General features: G+C 41.0%; 3 protein-coding genes across 3 annotated transcripts in view; 1 reads left to right on the top strand and 2 right to left on the bottom strand.

The window, feature by feature from the left end:
- Positions 1–613, bottom strand: part of porb (P450 (cytochrome) oxidoreductase b) — a 28,983-nt gene extending 28,370 nt beyond the window's left edge. Inside the window, exon 1 of the mRNA XM_076282748.1 lies at positions 558–613. The gene's annotated coding sequence lies outside the window, so the exon portion shown is untranslated. The remainder of the gene's footprint in view (positions 1–557) is intronic.
- A 1,332-nt stretch (positions 614–1,945) lies between these two features.
- On the top strand, positions 1,946–5,255 carry sbds (SBDS ribosome maturation factor). Its single transcript, XM_076282746.1, has 5 exons — positions 1,946–2,160; positions 2,729–2,858; positions 2,979–3,179; positions 3,679–3,843; positions 4,533–5,255. The coding sequence occupies exons 1-5, from the start codon at positions 2,033–2,035 to the stop codon at positions 4,659–4,661; spliced, it is 753 nt and encodes a 250-aa protein (XP_076138861.1). The 5' UTR covers positions 1,946–2,032; the 3' UTR covers positions 4,662–5,255.
- A 735-nt stretch (positions 5,256–5,990) lies between these two features.
- LOC143121391 (claudin-3-like) lies at positions 5,991–6,656 on the bottom strand. The gene has a single exon (XM_076281751.1). The coding sequence runs from the start codon at positions 6,654–6,656 to the stop codon at positions 5,991–5,993; it is 666 nt and encodes a 221-aa protein (XP_076137866.1).
- Positions 6,657–16,296: the final 9,640 nt, after the last annotated feature.

The raw sequence follows: 16,296 nt of genomic DNA, 5'->3' as shown, positions 1-16,296 counted from the left end.
TTCAGGATCACAAAGCCACTGATCACCTGCTATCTTATCTCTTGATGCATTGACTTACGTTAGTGCATTTATCGTTCTGCAAATAACGACTAACATTAACGTAAATCAGAAAGTTGACTCGAATGAGCGAGCAAGGATTCGTCTTGCTGGTCTCCAAAGTGTAACGTTACTGCTAACGTTGAGTTGTTTGGGTAATTTATTGGGCGATATCAACCCGTCAACTTTAAGCTATGTTAGATACAAACAACATAGTCTCTAATATATGAAGCATCTATGTGGTTATATTACAATAGTTGTATCTTCTAATGTCATCTTCTGGAACAACGTTACTGGTTACATCAAATCAGTTTTGAGAAAGTTTATAACTTCATTTTATCAAGCTAGCGGCAGCTAACAATTGCATACCCCGTTCCTGACACTGTTAGCTCTGCAAACTACTGTGATGAACACTGACGTAAATTATATCTGTCTAAATATCAACTGTACAAAACACTGATATGTCCATAAAAATGCACCAAACTTCACAAATATGAGTGCAAGAAAGTTCAGCCACTCACCCTCTCACCCTGTTCTGTAAAACAAGTTGCACGCAAGTTGCACGATGCGGAAATTTTACGCCACACCGTCATATTATTGGTCTGAACCAATATTCTTCCAAATAGGGGTGTTGTAGGAAAGGTGTTATTAGTTACTGTGTTATATCCGATCGATAATACATCCTCAATTATCTAATTTATCTCTCTGTTTATTTGAAATATAGATGTTTATCTGTATATTCTTCATTTTATCATAAACCAAATCTGCGCCATGACTATGATTTCCGTACTTACACATTTTATCTCCTAAATGAGCTGATCCATAAAAGTTACCTAATTACGTCGTGCACATGTAACCCGAATTCTATCGTAAATCACAAAGTGCAGCGGGGAAGAGGTCAGGGTTATGTAATCCTACCGACAGAACAAACTGTCTGAACGTCCCTGAAACTTTAGTTACCTTCCACGGTGTATTGGTTACAGGAGGTTGTCCTGCAGTTGCTTTAACGATTGTCGCTGGGGGTAAATTGAATAGTCTCTACTTGAAAGTAATGACTAGGCTAATGAAAGACTGACTTGTCATTTGTCAAGATATTTCAGAATTCGTTTGTAAAGACAGGAAAGAAAAGAAGGCCGACATTAGCATTTTATTAAATTGAACTAAACAGTGTTATAGAGTATATTGTATTTTCACTAATAAAAAAGTGAAATTCTGTGTAGGTAGTCTTATTTGTCAGTTTAGTTTCCTAATCCCAGATGTGACGTAACCACAGCAACCAGCATCAGTGAAAGATATAGGCAATAGGCTACTATCAGAGTCATGAAAAGACACACTTATTATAGAAGGACAAAGTCCTTGTCCTTCCATAACTTATTATCCTAATAAATGCAGTTATTCATTGAAAAATAATACAATTGTATTATGTAATTTCACATCTGATATAAAAGAGACTGTCATACCATAACTGTATTTTTCATCTTGATAGTGTGGAGATACTTTTTTCCTGTTCTTATGTGTGTGTTTTATAAGCTTCGAATGTTTAGGCTACCCTACATTTCCACTCAGATTGAATAAAGTATCTATCTATCTATCTATCTATCTATCTATCTATCTATCTATCTGTCTGTCTGTCTATCTATCTATCTGTCTATCTATCTGTATAGAACCTCTGTACATAGGGCCTATACATTAGCCTACTTTCTAAGTATTTTAATTGGTGCTTTTCTATATATAATTATATGGGTGGGTGCCCGTGTCAAATCTACATCGTGGGACAATAAACTCAATCTTGAATCTTCGAGGAAGCCCATTTTTTATTCACCTGCTGTCAATCAAGCTACTCTCTGTGGTCAATGCGCATCCAAGTAGGACCTTTTCACGCCTGTTATTGCTTCACTCCGGAGCGTTGTGAAGGCACAACAACAGAAGTTGCGTGTGTAGATAGCTAGTAGCAGCAACGTTACCTCTGAATAGTGTGGAGGTATCGGTATTGAAAATGTCGATATTCACGCCAACCAACCAGATTCGACTGACAAATGTGGCATATGTCAGGATGAAGAAGGGTGGAAAGCGATTTGAAATAGCCTGCTACAAGAATAAAGTCATGAGTTGGAGATCCGGAGCGTGAGTAATGGCTGTCGTAATAACCATGGTGGCTAACTGACATTAGCTAGCATTACGTTAATACATGTTCAGTGTTTGATTTAGTTTGTTGATATGTTTATATAAATTACTTTATATAGAGAGTATATATGCAGTCATTGATTTGCATATAGCGACGATATTTTTTAACGTTGAATGATAACAAAAGATTTCAAATAACTTGATCATTCCAAACATCGCCACAGTTTCACCCCAGCCACCACCACTCTGTTTTACTGGCGTCACGCTGTCCTACAATATTTCCTTTGGTCATCATCATTAGTATACGATGTTCGTTGTCTTCCAGTCAGTCTTAAAACGTGAACTCCGATATCTGATACCTACCTGTCCATTATGGCAGGCTGCCAATCATGGGGATGTCCGCCTTTTATCACTCCGAGGCTGCCGGTGGCTGGCAGTCACGTGAGAGAAATGGAATGTCATTGGAGTGTAACTAAATGCCAAAATAAAATATTTGGCGATTCATTTAATAGTTAACAACTTACAGCTACCCTACTCAATTGTTTTCCATCCTGCATCTTTACTGTAGGGAGAAGGATTTAGATGAAGTCCTACAGACAAATACAGTGTTCATCAATGTGTCGAAGGGTCAGGTGGCAAAAAAGGAGGATTTGTCCAAAGCATTTGGGACAGACGACTTGACAGAAATATGCAAACAAGTGAGTAAGACCCTAGGACCACTCATCACTGATTGCCCACAGATACTAACATTAATCTCATCTCCAGCATCTCTCAAGTTATGTCCCATACTCTTATCTTTTATAATGATCTGTTCTCAGATTTTGTCAAAAGGAGAACTTCAAGTGTCAGACAAAGAGCGACAGAGCCAGCTCGAGCAGATGTTCAGAGACATCGCCACAATAGTGGCCGAGAAGTGTGTCAATCCAGAGACCAAGCGTCCATACACTGTCAACCTCATAGAGAGAGCCATGAAGGACATCCACTACTCAGTCAAAGCAAACAAGAGCACAAAACAGCAGGTTTGTAGCAGGTCTCCCGTAAGGTTAGGGGTAGATGTTACATTAGAAGTACCAGATGTTGCTTCATCAGGTGTGTTGGCCTTGTAATTGTATGTATCATCGCTTTTGTGGGCCAGAGCCCAAATCTGTATCTATGATTTTCGTATCTACATACTGCCCCCGTGTGGATATATTTTTTTTTTTTACTGCAAGTTGAAACATTATTTATGGTCTGGTTATGGAGATTGTTTTGTTTGTATGTATGTTTTCTTTTATAGATTGTAACCCAGTGGTACTCTGGTCTGTCCCCGTAGCAAGTAATCTCGCATAGCATTTTAGTAACAACTCTCTCCATGTTGAAGATTATATGTTTCAGTAGCCAAATACTTATTTTTCTTCTTTTATATAAATGTTATCTTTACCATATCCCTGTTTTCAATATTAACAGGTATGTTCAACATACCTACAAGTTATGAAATGTTGAGTCACCAGGAGCCTAACTGTATCAGTCCCCTGACAGGCTCTGGAGGTGATCCGGCAGCTGAAGGAGTCCATTCAGATCCAGCGGGCTCACATGCGCCTGCGCTTCATCCTGCCCGCTAAAGATGGCAAGCGGATCAAGGAGAAACTCAAGACCCTCCTCAAGGTGGTGGAGAGCGAGGACTTTGATGACCAGCTAGAGATGGTGAGGGCTGATTTTCCATCCCACATAGATACTGGTTAATTAACGCACCAAACACATCTGGCTCAGATGTCCACTTCATCAACTATCACTTGTGTCATTCAGGGTTCCCACGGGTCATGGAATTTCTGGAATATCATGGAATTTTATCATTTTGGGGGCAAAGTCATGGAATATCAGGGAATTTTGGTGTAGCAGTTTAAAATGTACTTCCCAAAATACATTAATACAAATATATTTCCACATAGAATTGGCGTCTGGTTAATAGCTGTATGGCTTGATTGAGTAGCGTAACTGTGCTTATTTAATGCCTATTTATTCATCTCCTCCACTAAAAAAGTAAAAAATTCTTGACTTATATGCGGGTGCGCTGAAATCATTGGTCGGTATATTGTACTATTCATTATATAGTAAGTCATGCAAATTCATTTTTTTTGTCAGGGAAGTCATGGAATTTTACATTTGACTTAGAGTGGGAACCCTGGCCATTAACAATGACCACTTACTGAAGACATTTAAAGCCTGTTCTGAATAGAAATTATATTGTTGGAATGTTGTGCTAAAGTATCAGATTAATGTTTAAGATTGCAGTGTACAGATTCACAAGTTTGTATTTTTTATTATTATTATATCTGTGCTCATAATGTATCTTTTTATGCAATGTGTGTGTGTGTGTTTGTTTCGCTCCTCAGGTGTGTCTGATTGATCCAGGCTGCTTCCGGGAGATTGACGAGCTGATCCGCTGTGAGACCAAAGGCAAGGGCACTGTTGAGGTCCTCAGCCTCAAGGATGTAGAGGAGGGAGACGAAAAGCTGGAGTAGCGCATCACTTCCTGTCTCTCAGACCCCATTACACCGTCTGGCTGTGAGGAGGGAAAACCTTTTAATTTACTCCGTCTTGCTAAGGAAACCTAATTTTATCGCTTCTGCAAGGACCACTGTGGAATATGCTGTTATTTTCTGTGAAAATTGTACAATAGCTTTTCAGGGGAGATAATTAAAAAAGAAAACAAATGTCCATGTGCTTCTCACTGATCAATACTAGAAACTGAATACCCAGCATGACTTTTTAAAAGAATGATCACACAATAGAGCCACAACCTAACTGTGCCTTGCTGAAAATCTTATCACGCTCCAAAGGTGACTGGGGCGAAGAAAGTGTTCACAATAGTCAAAAACCACAGTGTATGACCGCATAGCAATGCTTGAGTGCTAGAAGAGATGAAGTTGAAGAGATGTCACACTAAAAACTGATTGGTTGTGTCAGTGTCAGAGCATGATGCATCATCAGGTGGTTCAGTCATTACAATGTGTATTGCCATTGAAATATGCCATTATTAACACCACTTAAAGTATATGTGAATGGATACTCATTGTATACATGTACACCATTAAATATATACACTATTATTATTATTATTATTATTATTATTATTATTATTATTATTATTATTAAAATCTGAATATATCAAGTAAAGCCCATGTTTTGCCTGGGACAACTGAGGTTGTTGATTTTTTTAGAGGGATGATCATGTGTTGTAATGTTTCTGGGGGGTACTCTACATTACAAAGTGAGATTGGTGGTATGTTGAGCATAAAGTGTGGTTAAGTTTTACAAACAGGTGTAAGTTCCAGACGGGCTTTTTTGAGAATCCATACGAGCTGCTCAGCTGCATTCCAGACAAATCGGTAGTCAGAAGCATGTTCAGTTCATGGTATGTTGCGATTGGTTTCGGAACTTCCGTGCTGTGTAGAATGCAGCATCAGTAGCCACTGTTTATTGGCCTTCTTTCAAAAACATGTGCCACATAACTGCGACAGGACATACATTCACATGATAAGTCAGATAAAGCCGAGAGGAGAACAGAATAATCAAACAATGTATGACCTCATGACTTGTTAATCTAATGAAGTGGTCACCATCCTCACCTCATTAGCACAAACAGGATAAAAAACACCAACATTACATAAATAATTATAGCTTAGTGCTAGAGTAAAACAAAACTTGTAAGGCATTGCCTTGTAGAAATGCTAACATTGTTGCATATTGTCCGTTATAAACCGTTATAAATCAAATTAAGTCAATGCATTTCTCCAAAACAGTGTCCATATAAGTGTATCGTAGAACATCTGATAGCGTTAAAATTATTTTCAGAATGGTCTTGTAGTTGGGTAATAGGGCGAATCGTCTTGTCTGAAAGTTGCACTGTGGATGGTGTTGAGAGGGTCCACCGCTTCTGGTGCGCTCGGTGACACCGGCGTGCGATAAATCTCTGGCGGGGGTGACAGACAGCACGCACTGACCAGAGTTCCTCCCCCCACCACCAGCAGTACCGTCCCAATCCAGCCCGTGTAGAGTGCCGCCCCCAACTCACGTTTAAGTGGAATCACACTGTCCAGCGGCTCAACGCTGCGGTGGGACACCCAGGACGCCACCACCAGCAACAACAAGCCTGACACCACGAACAAAACACCGGAGACCACCTTCACCTGCATGCGCCTGGGGAACTTCAGTCGCCCGACGACGTATAGTACATTTGCTACAAATCCGATGCAGATCGAGGCAGTGATGAGAGCCCTCCAGGATCGGAAGCTCCCGGACAGATGTAGCACCGACTGGATGAAGTGACAATGTAGCGAGCCGTCTCCTTGCTGTTCCCAGTGGATCCACACGCCGTCCCAATGCAGCGCTACAGTGTCCGTGTTGTTGTTAACAGAGCCGCTCACCGTCCACATGGAGAGGAAGCGGGTCAGCACAGCACAGAACCAGCCCATGAAGCCCAACCCGACGGCGGCAAGACCCAACTTGTCGTCCATGCTGCTGGTCGACGACTCGAAACAACAAAGCGGTTGAAACTTTGACTGTCACTTTAGCACAGCTTGCTCGCCCGGATTCCTCGCATAGGCGTGGGGGCAAACACCGGCATTTGGGGAATAAAGAGAGCGCGTCCTGATGTTTGTTCCACCATGGTTTCAAAACAACCCCCCCCCCCCCATTCTCCCACTCTGCCAACCAAACAATAATGGCACTGTGCGTAAAGTGATATCACACAAGTTAGGCCTATTTGGATGAAGGGCTTTGTTGCCGTTTAGTGCTTTTTCACACAGACAAACAACTATATAGAAAAGCCTTTATTAAATTATCATAAGGTCACCAAATGAAGAATATCTAGGGTAGAGTATATTACAGTAGGCTATTTAATCAAAGATCATTTCACTAGGCATATAGATTAGCCTACTTATCATAAAAGGGAAATAAAAGGTCTGAGGACAGCTGGCCTTTGTTTCATTCTTGAATGCTCTTCCTTTAAACAGTTCATGTGCTGATAACTGAAGAAAAGTGACGGTTAAGTAACAAAAGAAGCATTCTCAATAACAACAAAAATACAAATACATTTGAGCAGCTGTTTGTCTCAGCTCCATGGTTTCGTCACAAATGTCAACAGGCATCCATTCAGTCTGCCAGATGAACATGTCTGAACATCCCTTGAAGAACCATACCCTATAACCGGATCACTGACTGAGTAAAGCAGATTGTTCCGATTCAATTTGTACAGCAGAGAGTCCGAGTCACACATAGTTCTTGTGTGGGTGTAGGTGTAGCGGGTGGCGTAGCTCTGGTGCAGAGCAGATGGCCGCCCCCATCTTGCGCTTCAGTGCTTCATGCACAATGGGGTTGTGGAAGTCCTGGATGATGGAGTGGGCCGTCCAGGAAACGGGCGCCACCACGGTGAGGCCCGCCAGCACGAAGGTCACGCCGGATGCCACCACGATGCACGCCTTGGCCCGTGTTGGAAGTTGGTGCACTCCGCGCCCACCAGCACGAAGCCTAGGCAGGCTAGCGCCAAGGCGACGAACAACAGTCCGCATGCGGCCTGCAGGTCGGGTCCAGGTCCAGGAGGTTGTCTAGAGCTTGCACTGCACTTTCCACATAGTACAGTGTTGTGTTTGGAAAATAGGGTCCCGCTGGATTTTCATGTAAAAATAGATTTTTATATATAGAGTCTAAGGAACAAGATTTTTTTGTCTTCAAATTTTCACGATCCATCTTTAGTGTTTTTATCTGTATGTTTTAAAATAAACGATTATATCTAGTCAAAAAAAAAAAAAAGTAAAGTTATTTTTTGACAATTAATTCCACTTTTTGCACACAAAACACCCAGATAATGTTGAAAGGTTGTTGGTTCTAAAACAATATCCATAGTTTTCAAACTTTGAGTGTCTGAAAAGTGTAAAAACACCTCCACCCTAGTTGTCAAAAATGATTTCTTAATATTTGCTTTTCTTGATGCTTGACCCGCCATGTCATTCTATTGTCTAAGAGAAATTTGTCTTGGAAATGATCGATCTATAATAGTACAGGCAACACAGTACACCACTAGGTGTCATAGGCATGGGTAGTTGAGTAACAGTAGGCAAAATTAACAAACAAAAGAATATAAGGTACAAACAAACAGACAAACCAAAGATGGCCCTCTCAGCCTGAACTAATACAAAAAACAAATAACTCAAGGGAAAACATTGTTCAGACACTAAATCATGTGCATTTGCTCTCTTTAAAAGCAACAGGTTATCCACAGCCAACAGGCCGGGCGTGCGAGAGAAGCAATGAAGTCTTAGAATTAAGAACAAAGCTCTTCCAACAACAACAACCACTCATGCGCCAAACAATTCAAATGACTTTCAAATGGCATTGTTCTCCCAGAGAGGAAGCTATGATCACCATCCACGGGTGGGCATGTGCGCCAGCGCTGCAGGTCAGCCTTTCTGCATACACATCTGTCTTTAAAGTTCACCATCCTGGTAGCATACCTATCTACTGCCAAGGCCTGAAGAGGACGGGGAGAATATTTACTTCTGCTACACTGGCAGAGAACTCATGTGAAACAGACTGTGGGAGGTGGAAGAGGTTTGAATGCTGTCCAGCAGTATTATGAGTGGAACGTCTTAAGGGCGCCCTCTTCCCCATACGGCCTGATCTTATAGTGTGTGCCAATTCCATCCAGACACTCCACAATTTCATACTTGGTAGACACCCATGTATCCTGGATTTTGTGGCGACCGTGAAAATGGTTCTTGCAAAAGAGTTTACATGTACATTACATTTAGCAGACACTTCTTGACCAAAGTCACTTAAATACTGTATGTCAGCTATATTACAAGGGATTACATTGTCCCCGGAGCAACTTGGGGTTAAAAGTGCCTTGCTCAAAGGCATAACAGTGAAAGCCGGCAATTGAACCAACAACTTTCACTTTAGCCCAGCTCCTTAACCACTACACTGCCACTGCCCACTAGAAAAAGACTAGAGTGCCAGGTGGTAATATGGGTACAGTGTCAGGACCGCACACTGTCTCCCAGAAGAACTGAATGTATTGAGTTAAAAACATAATGCAACGTTTCGACCCACCAGGGTCTTCATCAGGCCTGTAATGTTATGTTTTTAACTCAATAAACATAGTTCTTCTGGGAGATTGCAGTGTGCGGACAACTACTCTTGTTTCCTTGATAAGCCTTTTTTTGTCCTGCACCTAGCCTCAGTGAGGTGGGATGTGAATACAACCACTTTGAAGAGGACTACAGTGTCAGGACCACCATGCCTACGATATGCCGCAGCCTCTTAAGTGTCTCCTAGCACTAGCATAGACAGAAGTCAGGTACTCTTGATGTTGCACCACCCAATCAGTCGGTGAACTGTCCCTGTGGTCACCTCCAGTATTTCCAAGTAGGTGGTCGACTGGTAACTGTGGCTTCTAACCGAACATCAGCTCGTATGGGGCGTGCTGTGTGGACTGGTACACAGTGGTATTATAGGCGAACAGGAGCTGAGGGAGAAACTAGAGTCAATTACGCTTCTTTTCAGGGGGTAAGGTCCTGAGCAAGTCATGAAGTGTCCTGTTGAAACGTTCACATTGACCGTTCCCCTCTGGATGATAAGTGGTGGTTCTAGTCTTTGTTGTGCTGTAGGTGTCACACAGGTGCTTCAACAGCTACCCTTCAAAGCTGCGCCCCTGATCAGAGTGGATTCTCCTTGGCACGCCATACACATAGAACCATCTCTCAGTTAGAATCTTAGCTACGGTGGAAACTCTCTGATCAGGGGTGGGAAAGGCCTGGGTAAACTTTGAGAAAACATTTGTGACTACCAGAACATTCTCTTGTCCTGTGCTAGCCCAATCCAAGAGAGTAAAGTCAATGGAGATTATCTACAAAGGCTTAGTGGCTAACAGATTTCCCAAGAAGGTTCTGGCTTGCTGGTTGTCTTGCTTTAGCAACCACACAGTGCTCACACTCAGAACACCACTTTTGCACCTCATGTCACATCTGGGGCCAGTAGCACCTCTGTTATATCAAATCTGTGGTCCTGTCCACCCCGAGATGGCCGTGGTTGTTGTGTAGGCTAGTGAGCACTTCAACTCACAACACCTTTGGCAGTAAAAGCTGCAGCACTGGATCCCTGGAAGGAGGAGCCTGGATCCCTCGGTACAACGTCCCATCCACTTCCTGTATCTGGGACCACTGCTTTATCAGCTGCTGGACTTCCCTTGGTTCACTCTACTTGTCTTAACGGGTATGTGGTGGTCCCTGTCACCAAAACCACAGGTCTCTGGAAATACAGGGATCAGTCCCTTGCAGGACTTTCCGGTCTCTTTTGGTTCCACCAGGGATGGTGTCCAGCATACAAGATTCTGTCATCCAAGAGTCTCGGATAGGTGCACTCGAGGCTTGCATGTTGGCTATGGCAAGCGGCAGGGGGACGTCCAGGCCGTGTGACACAGATTGCAAAGTATTAGTGGGAAGCCTAGAAAGGGCATTGGCATTGTGATAAGCTGTCCCAGGACGATATTTGATGTTGTAATCAAAGAGGGCAAGCTGAGAAACCCACGCTGTTCCAGAGCGCCCAGTTTCGCTGACTGCAGGTATTGGAGGGAATTGTTGTCAGTGTACACGGTGAACTTGCCCAGGAGATACTTGCATTTTTTTTTTCGTGATTGCCCACTTGACTGCAAGGAGTTTGAGTTTCATGGCACTATAATTTGACATGTTCCTCTCACTTGGCCGCAAGCCCCGGCTAGCAAAGGCTATTGTTCGCCGTAACCCATCCTTCTCCTGTGACAGAACTGCCCCCAATCCTTCATGGCTTGCATCCGTCTCTAAGATAAAGCGACGACTGAAATCGGCATAACCTAGGACTGGCGCTTGAACAAGCCATTCTTTTAAGGCTCTGAATCCAGAAAAAGTTCTGAAGGCAAACCTGAACGTGACTACATTCAATGTTAACTATCCAATATTCAGATGTCTGGAATTGAAATGTACATGCAAATGAGTGCATAATTAATGAGATATTGTTAAATTACATCCATAAACATATATTTCAGAAAACTTGTAATGCAAAAAAATATTGTCTCTACATAAATAATCAACTAGTAAAGTTTCATAGAAATATCAAGGAGTTACATTTTTTACCCTATTCACCCGTTCTATGTTGCCTATTTTAGGGAGTAGGCCTAGCCTATTCCAGTTTCACTCACAGAAAGGCAGCCATGCACAAATAGTATTTCACCACAAGAGGGCAGTATCATACAGCAGAGCCCAGAGCCGTATAGAGATGGCAGAGCCATACTCTGAGAGAAGTAGGAAATGCAGGGCAGTATTTGATTATGTTTTCCCTGGGCTTACCCAGAGCCATATAAAGGTAGAGTTGCGACAACTCCATGTTCCATTTTTTTCCAACAATGGCAGCAGCTAATGGAAGCCTCAAATAGTTCCCGGAAGTTAACAATTAATAATAGCAGCAGTGCAGTTACAGCAGTATGTTTGTGGCCAACATTTCAGACTCAGATTTACATTCCTTTGCCTCATCCGAATAATAATAATAATAACAGTAATAGTAGTAAAGTAATAGTAGGCTATCAATAGCCTAATTATAATAATAAACGATTTGACTTTCGACTATGACTTTTCTGCTGCTCAGTCTTTATCCGTTCCTCATCAAATAAATTAAAAGAGGCTAAAAGCCCAATAAATGTGCCACACGCAGTGTTGGGCAAGTTACTTCAAAATCGTAATGTACTATGCATTACTTATTACTGTCATTTCAAAGTAATTTGTTACATTATAATATTACTGTCTCTGAATTGTAAGGCATTACACTACTATTGCATTACTTTTAAGTTACTTTCACCAAAATATCTAGAAATATGGATTTGCCATTCTAAATGCAGCTCATTGCTCTTCCAATAGAGGGAGATGTGGTATAGCATAATGACTGAGCTAGGCTTAAGGCTAACAACATACAGTAAGAATGCAATAGGCGCAGTGCTCATGATGCAAAACAAGGAACAATCATAGTCAGAATTTTGTTAAAAACGGACAAAAGGTCAAAGTCTGGTAAATTGTGATATAAATACTGTAACTTTAAGGCCTAGGCCTGCTCAATAGAGAGCCTATTGTAAATCAAAGCTTTCAGTTTTTTCTGAATGCTTAAACACATTTTTTGTAACTATGGCTTTTTTTGCAAAACTCTACACACAAATGGCAAAACCACTCACTGAGTTCGCAAAACAAAAAGCACAAACACTGCTTTGCACTCAGTTTGCAATTTTGTAACACACACTTTGCACAACTGTAGGCACAATGGCTATTATTTACACTATTTTGCCAACTCTCTGGCACACTTTCTCATGTGAAAACTGTTTTAGATAATTAGTTCACTTTGCAATCAGCCTAAGCACTATAAATAAGCCACAGGTAATGTACAATGGGTACAATGGAGTGAGCAGGAAGAGTGAAAAGAGAAAGAAATAGCCCTTTTACAGACAAAAAAACAGTCTACATGTGGGGATATTGTCATGTCAGGTCTGGATACGTCATTCCAGAATATATTTTTCCCAGTGCCTTGGACTAGGACATTGCATGTGATGTAGACAGAATTTTGAGAGAGACGACCCGATGTAGACTGATTTGTTTTGTCTCAGTGAAATGCTATTTTGTGTTTTGACTTGGAAAAACACACTTGTGTTTGTTTTGATGTGTGTAAATAAACACTAATACTTGAAGTTTGGATCCCTGTATGTTTACAGAACTATGACAAAAGTATGACCTCAAACTGACATAGTCTACCTTGTGCACAGAGAAAGCAAAAGCCAGATGTGTTTTTTATTCATACCATCAGTGTGTAGTTGGCACATTGTGTGCTTACTATATTGTGATGGCTTGTGTTTACTGTTAGATATGAAAACACCATTTTTACGAAGGTGTGAAGAGTTAAGCAAGGTGTGTTAGCTTTTGCAAGAGAACTACAATGTTTTGCTGATTGGGTGAGAGGTTTTGCCATTTGTGTGTAGAGTTTTGCAAAAAAAGCCATAGTTACAAAAAATGTGCTTAAGCAATCAGAAAAAACTGTAATAAAGACATGTCAAGATGGTGGCCTACTGGCCATTTCGGTGCCCTAAGTGAGTGGCTTTGAGTGAGTGACATTTAAATGGTAACTCAAACACCTAAAGTAAAATAAAAGGCCTATTATACAGACCATTAGGCCTACTGTGTGTTTTTTAACATTAATTTCTGAAGAAATGCTGTTTTCTTATAAATGGTGCACGGTCACTTTAAGAGCATTGATCTTTACGTTCTCATAATGCCCTTTTGCCAGCTCTTGTTTACAAGCCTTGTTTGTTGAGTTACATTGATAGCACAATATTAACAATAATATGCACAATGTTAAGTTGTTTAAAGCAGCCTTCATTGCTTTGGAAAGTATGCAATGACATGTTGCTTCACATTTCGTTTTGCAAATAAAAGTGAATTATGAGCCTGGTATCCACCTAGCTAGGCCTATCTGAATGGATTTTTTGTCGACGTGTGCCATGTCTTCATCAGAGTCAAGTTGATGTCATACTTGACTCTGATGAAGACGTGGCACACGTCGAAACGTTAGTCCTTATGTTGAGACCTTAAATAAAAAATACTTAAATTCCACATCTTTGTCGCTCCGGTGAACTCTCTCTCTTCTACTGGATTCGGTCCTCTCCGTTGATGCGCTAGATGTGACCCGCAGTAGCGCGGAGGTACATTTGTTTTCTACGTGCACTAACTATTATGTTCTTCATATCCTTGTCTCTGACAAGCTAAAAATAATGAGCGTAGGCTTATGTCCATCCCGCAAATAGAGTCCGACTTTGAGTCTGCTGCAGCCACAGTCATCTTCAACCAGTATCAGGAGATACGTTCTACTATTTTGCGCGCATTTTTTCTCGTCTGTTGTTCTCGCGGTGGTATTTGCGAATATGTATCAAAAACAAGCGCTTAATTTTGGGTTAAAATGCATTGTAACGCGCGTTACTGAAGTTTGTACCGAGTAAATATTACCCAATTTTTTTTTTGTAATGCCTTACATTACCGCGTTACTGCAAACAGCAATACATTACAGTAATTACATTACTTTTGTAACGCATTACTCCCAACACTGGCCACACGTAATAGATATAAGATAACCCTTGCCTATCCCATTTCAATTAGGCAGCACTACACCACCACGAACAAGCTGTCATTAAGTTTTTGCGTTTAGCAGGCCTACACTTTTATGACGTGACGTTTCTTGGGCATTTAGCTTCACCATCACGTCAAGTTGTAACGTATGCGCAATGCGCATCTAGGCTATGGATACTAGTATACTATAGACTATACTACTTAACGGCACCGACAATCAAAAAATCCAGTGGAAACTAGATGGCAGAAGTGTGTAGGCCAATCTGCCCACCATTTTTTTCTACTTCGCTACCTACAGATGTTTTACCGGTATGATATTTCGAAACGCCATGTTATTTCCCATAGACAATCGACGCCCGGAAGTTGGATGGATACGGAAGTTACGGAGGCGGGACTTATTCTGGAGAGGTCTATTGTCGCAACTCTACCTTTATATTGCTCTGGGCTTACCCAACAGCTGTAGACTTTCAGCACAGGTTCAAATGAAAACAAGAAAAGCACCTGACAATTCATATAATGAATCATGATGAAAACATGAAATTTGTCAAACTAACATTAGGCCTACAGTTTTTGCCTATTGCTTCCTTTTGCAGAATCTGGCTCATTATGTCAAAACTCTACACACAGCCAAATAAGACATAGCGTGTGGAGATAAACAACTCACATCTATGCCAAAATGAAACACTGCAATCAAAACTCAACTATTATTAACAAACCATACACACATGTACCATTTAAATTACTCTTTCAAGTCAACAGGAACACATTGATGTGCTTTATATAGGCTAGAATTTCTGCAGTAATCAGCTACATTTTTTGCAACAAAAGTTTTTACAAAAACCAAACATTCTTACAGAATTAAAGAAAACTACAACCAGTTATCAATGTAATACTTTAAGTGAATGTACTAAAAATGTAGCAACGAAACAAAAGTAAAAAGAAAAAAACAATTACTGGAGACATTGCTATGAAAAAAAACCTTTTTATTTTTGTATGTGTATGTGTGTGTGTGTGGCGGGGGGTGCATTATTCTCGTTCATTCGTGGCCAGGTAGCTTATTGCACATTTCAGGGATGAAAGTCTGGCTTATACACAGTCTGAAATTTAAATAAAGCGGCTCCTTCGTAGGCCTGTCAAACTCGATTCCTTTTAAGGATCCGGGTTATTCTGAGTCACTCACTAAACTGATCCGGGTTGAACGAGTCACTTGAGTCAGTATTGCTAAATCGCAAGAAAATTCAGTCCTACTTCAAGCAGTGCAGTGTGGTGCTTCATTTTTAAGTGCCTTCTCATGTTGGATGTGGATCCTCCATGATTTGAAACCAGGTTTTTGCAGAACTTGCATTTAGCGTTTAGAGTTTTGCTCTCCTGGTCGAAGTGCATCCACACATTGTTCATCTTTCTGCTGCTCATGTTCAGAGACTTCTTGAAATTAACCTCCAAATTGTCTTGACACCACTCTCACTTTTCTTGTCACTTCTCTTTGAGGTGTTTTTGGACTTGGGGGTTGGGGACAATACAGTAGGTGTGGGGTGGGGACTACCCCCTTACCTCCCAATCAGATAAGCCTGTTACTGGGGTAAGGGGTCAAGGGGGCCGGTCAAGTACATTACCGCGGCAACTTCACTCATGTAGCTTTCCGTGCAGCCACAAGGCAGAGGGTCAAACAGTCAGATATATTACAAAAGAGAAGGGGGTAAGGGCTTTATGACACTACCTGAAAACATGTTGTCAAGTAAGTCTAAAGAAACTTATTTTAATTAATTGATCTTATTGACAGAGAGGGTAGCCTATATTATAATAATTAATTATTTGTTGTTGTTTTGTTAACAATAGAAAAGTTTGCCTAGGTCTAATGCTACTCTGCTACAATGTTTATTACCACTACTATATACTAATAGTAGGCTACTAGGAATCTATTCTAATAACGTATTAATAGGCTGCTAATACTAGGCAACTAATATTATTA

This window comes from Alosa pseudoharengus, unplaced genomic scaffold, assembly GCF_046254945.1.
Source record: "Alosa pseudoharengus isolate Yale_2024_CS ecotype anadromous, Long Island Sound unplaced genomic scaffold, YU_APseudo_1.1 YU_APseudo_1.1_scf_13, whole genome shotgun sequence".
Classification (NCBI taxonomy): Eukaryota; Metazoa; Chordata; class Actinopteri; order Clupeiformes; family Clupeidae; genus Alosa; species Alosa pseudoharengus.
The sequence above is the reverse complement of the archived record's forward strand: the minus strand, read 5'-3'. Positions and strand labels throughout refer to the sequence as shown.

Bases quoted from the DNA above. Each gene is read 5' to 3' on its own strand.
- sbds (XM_076282746.1), top strand. From the start codon at position 2,033: ATGTCGATATTCACGCCAACCAACCAGATTCGACTGACAAATGTGGCA. The intron at 2,161-2,728 runs GTGAGTAATGGC...TCTTTACTGTAG, and splicing joins ATGAGTTGGAGATCCGGAGC to GGAGAAGGATTTAGATGAAG. The intron at 3,180-3,678 runs GTTTGTAGCAGG...GTCCCCTGACAG, and splicing joins ACAAGAGCACAAAACAGCAG to GCTCTGGAGGTGATCCGGCA.
- LOC143121391 (XM_076281751.1), bottom strand. From the start codon at position 6,656: ATGGACGACAAGTTGGGTCTTGCCGCCGTCGGGTTGGGCTTCATGGGC.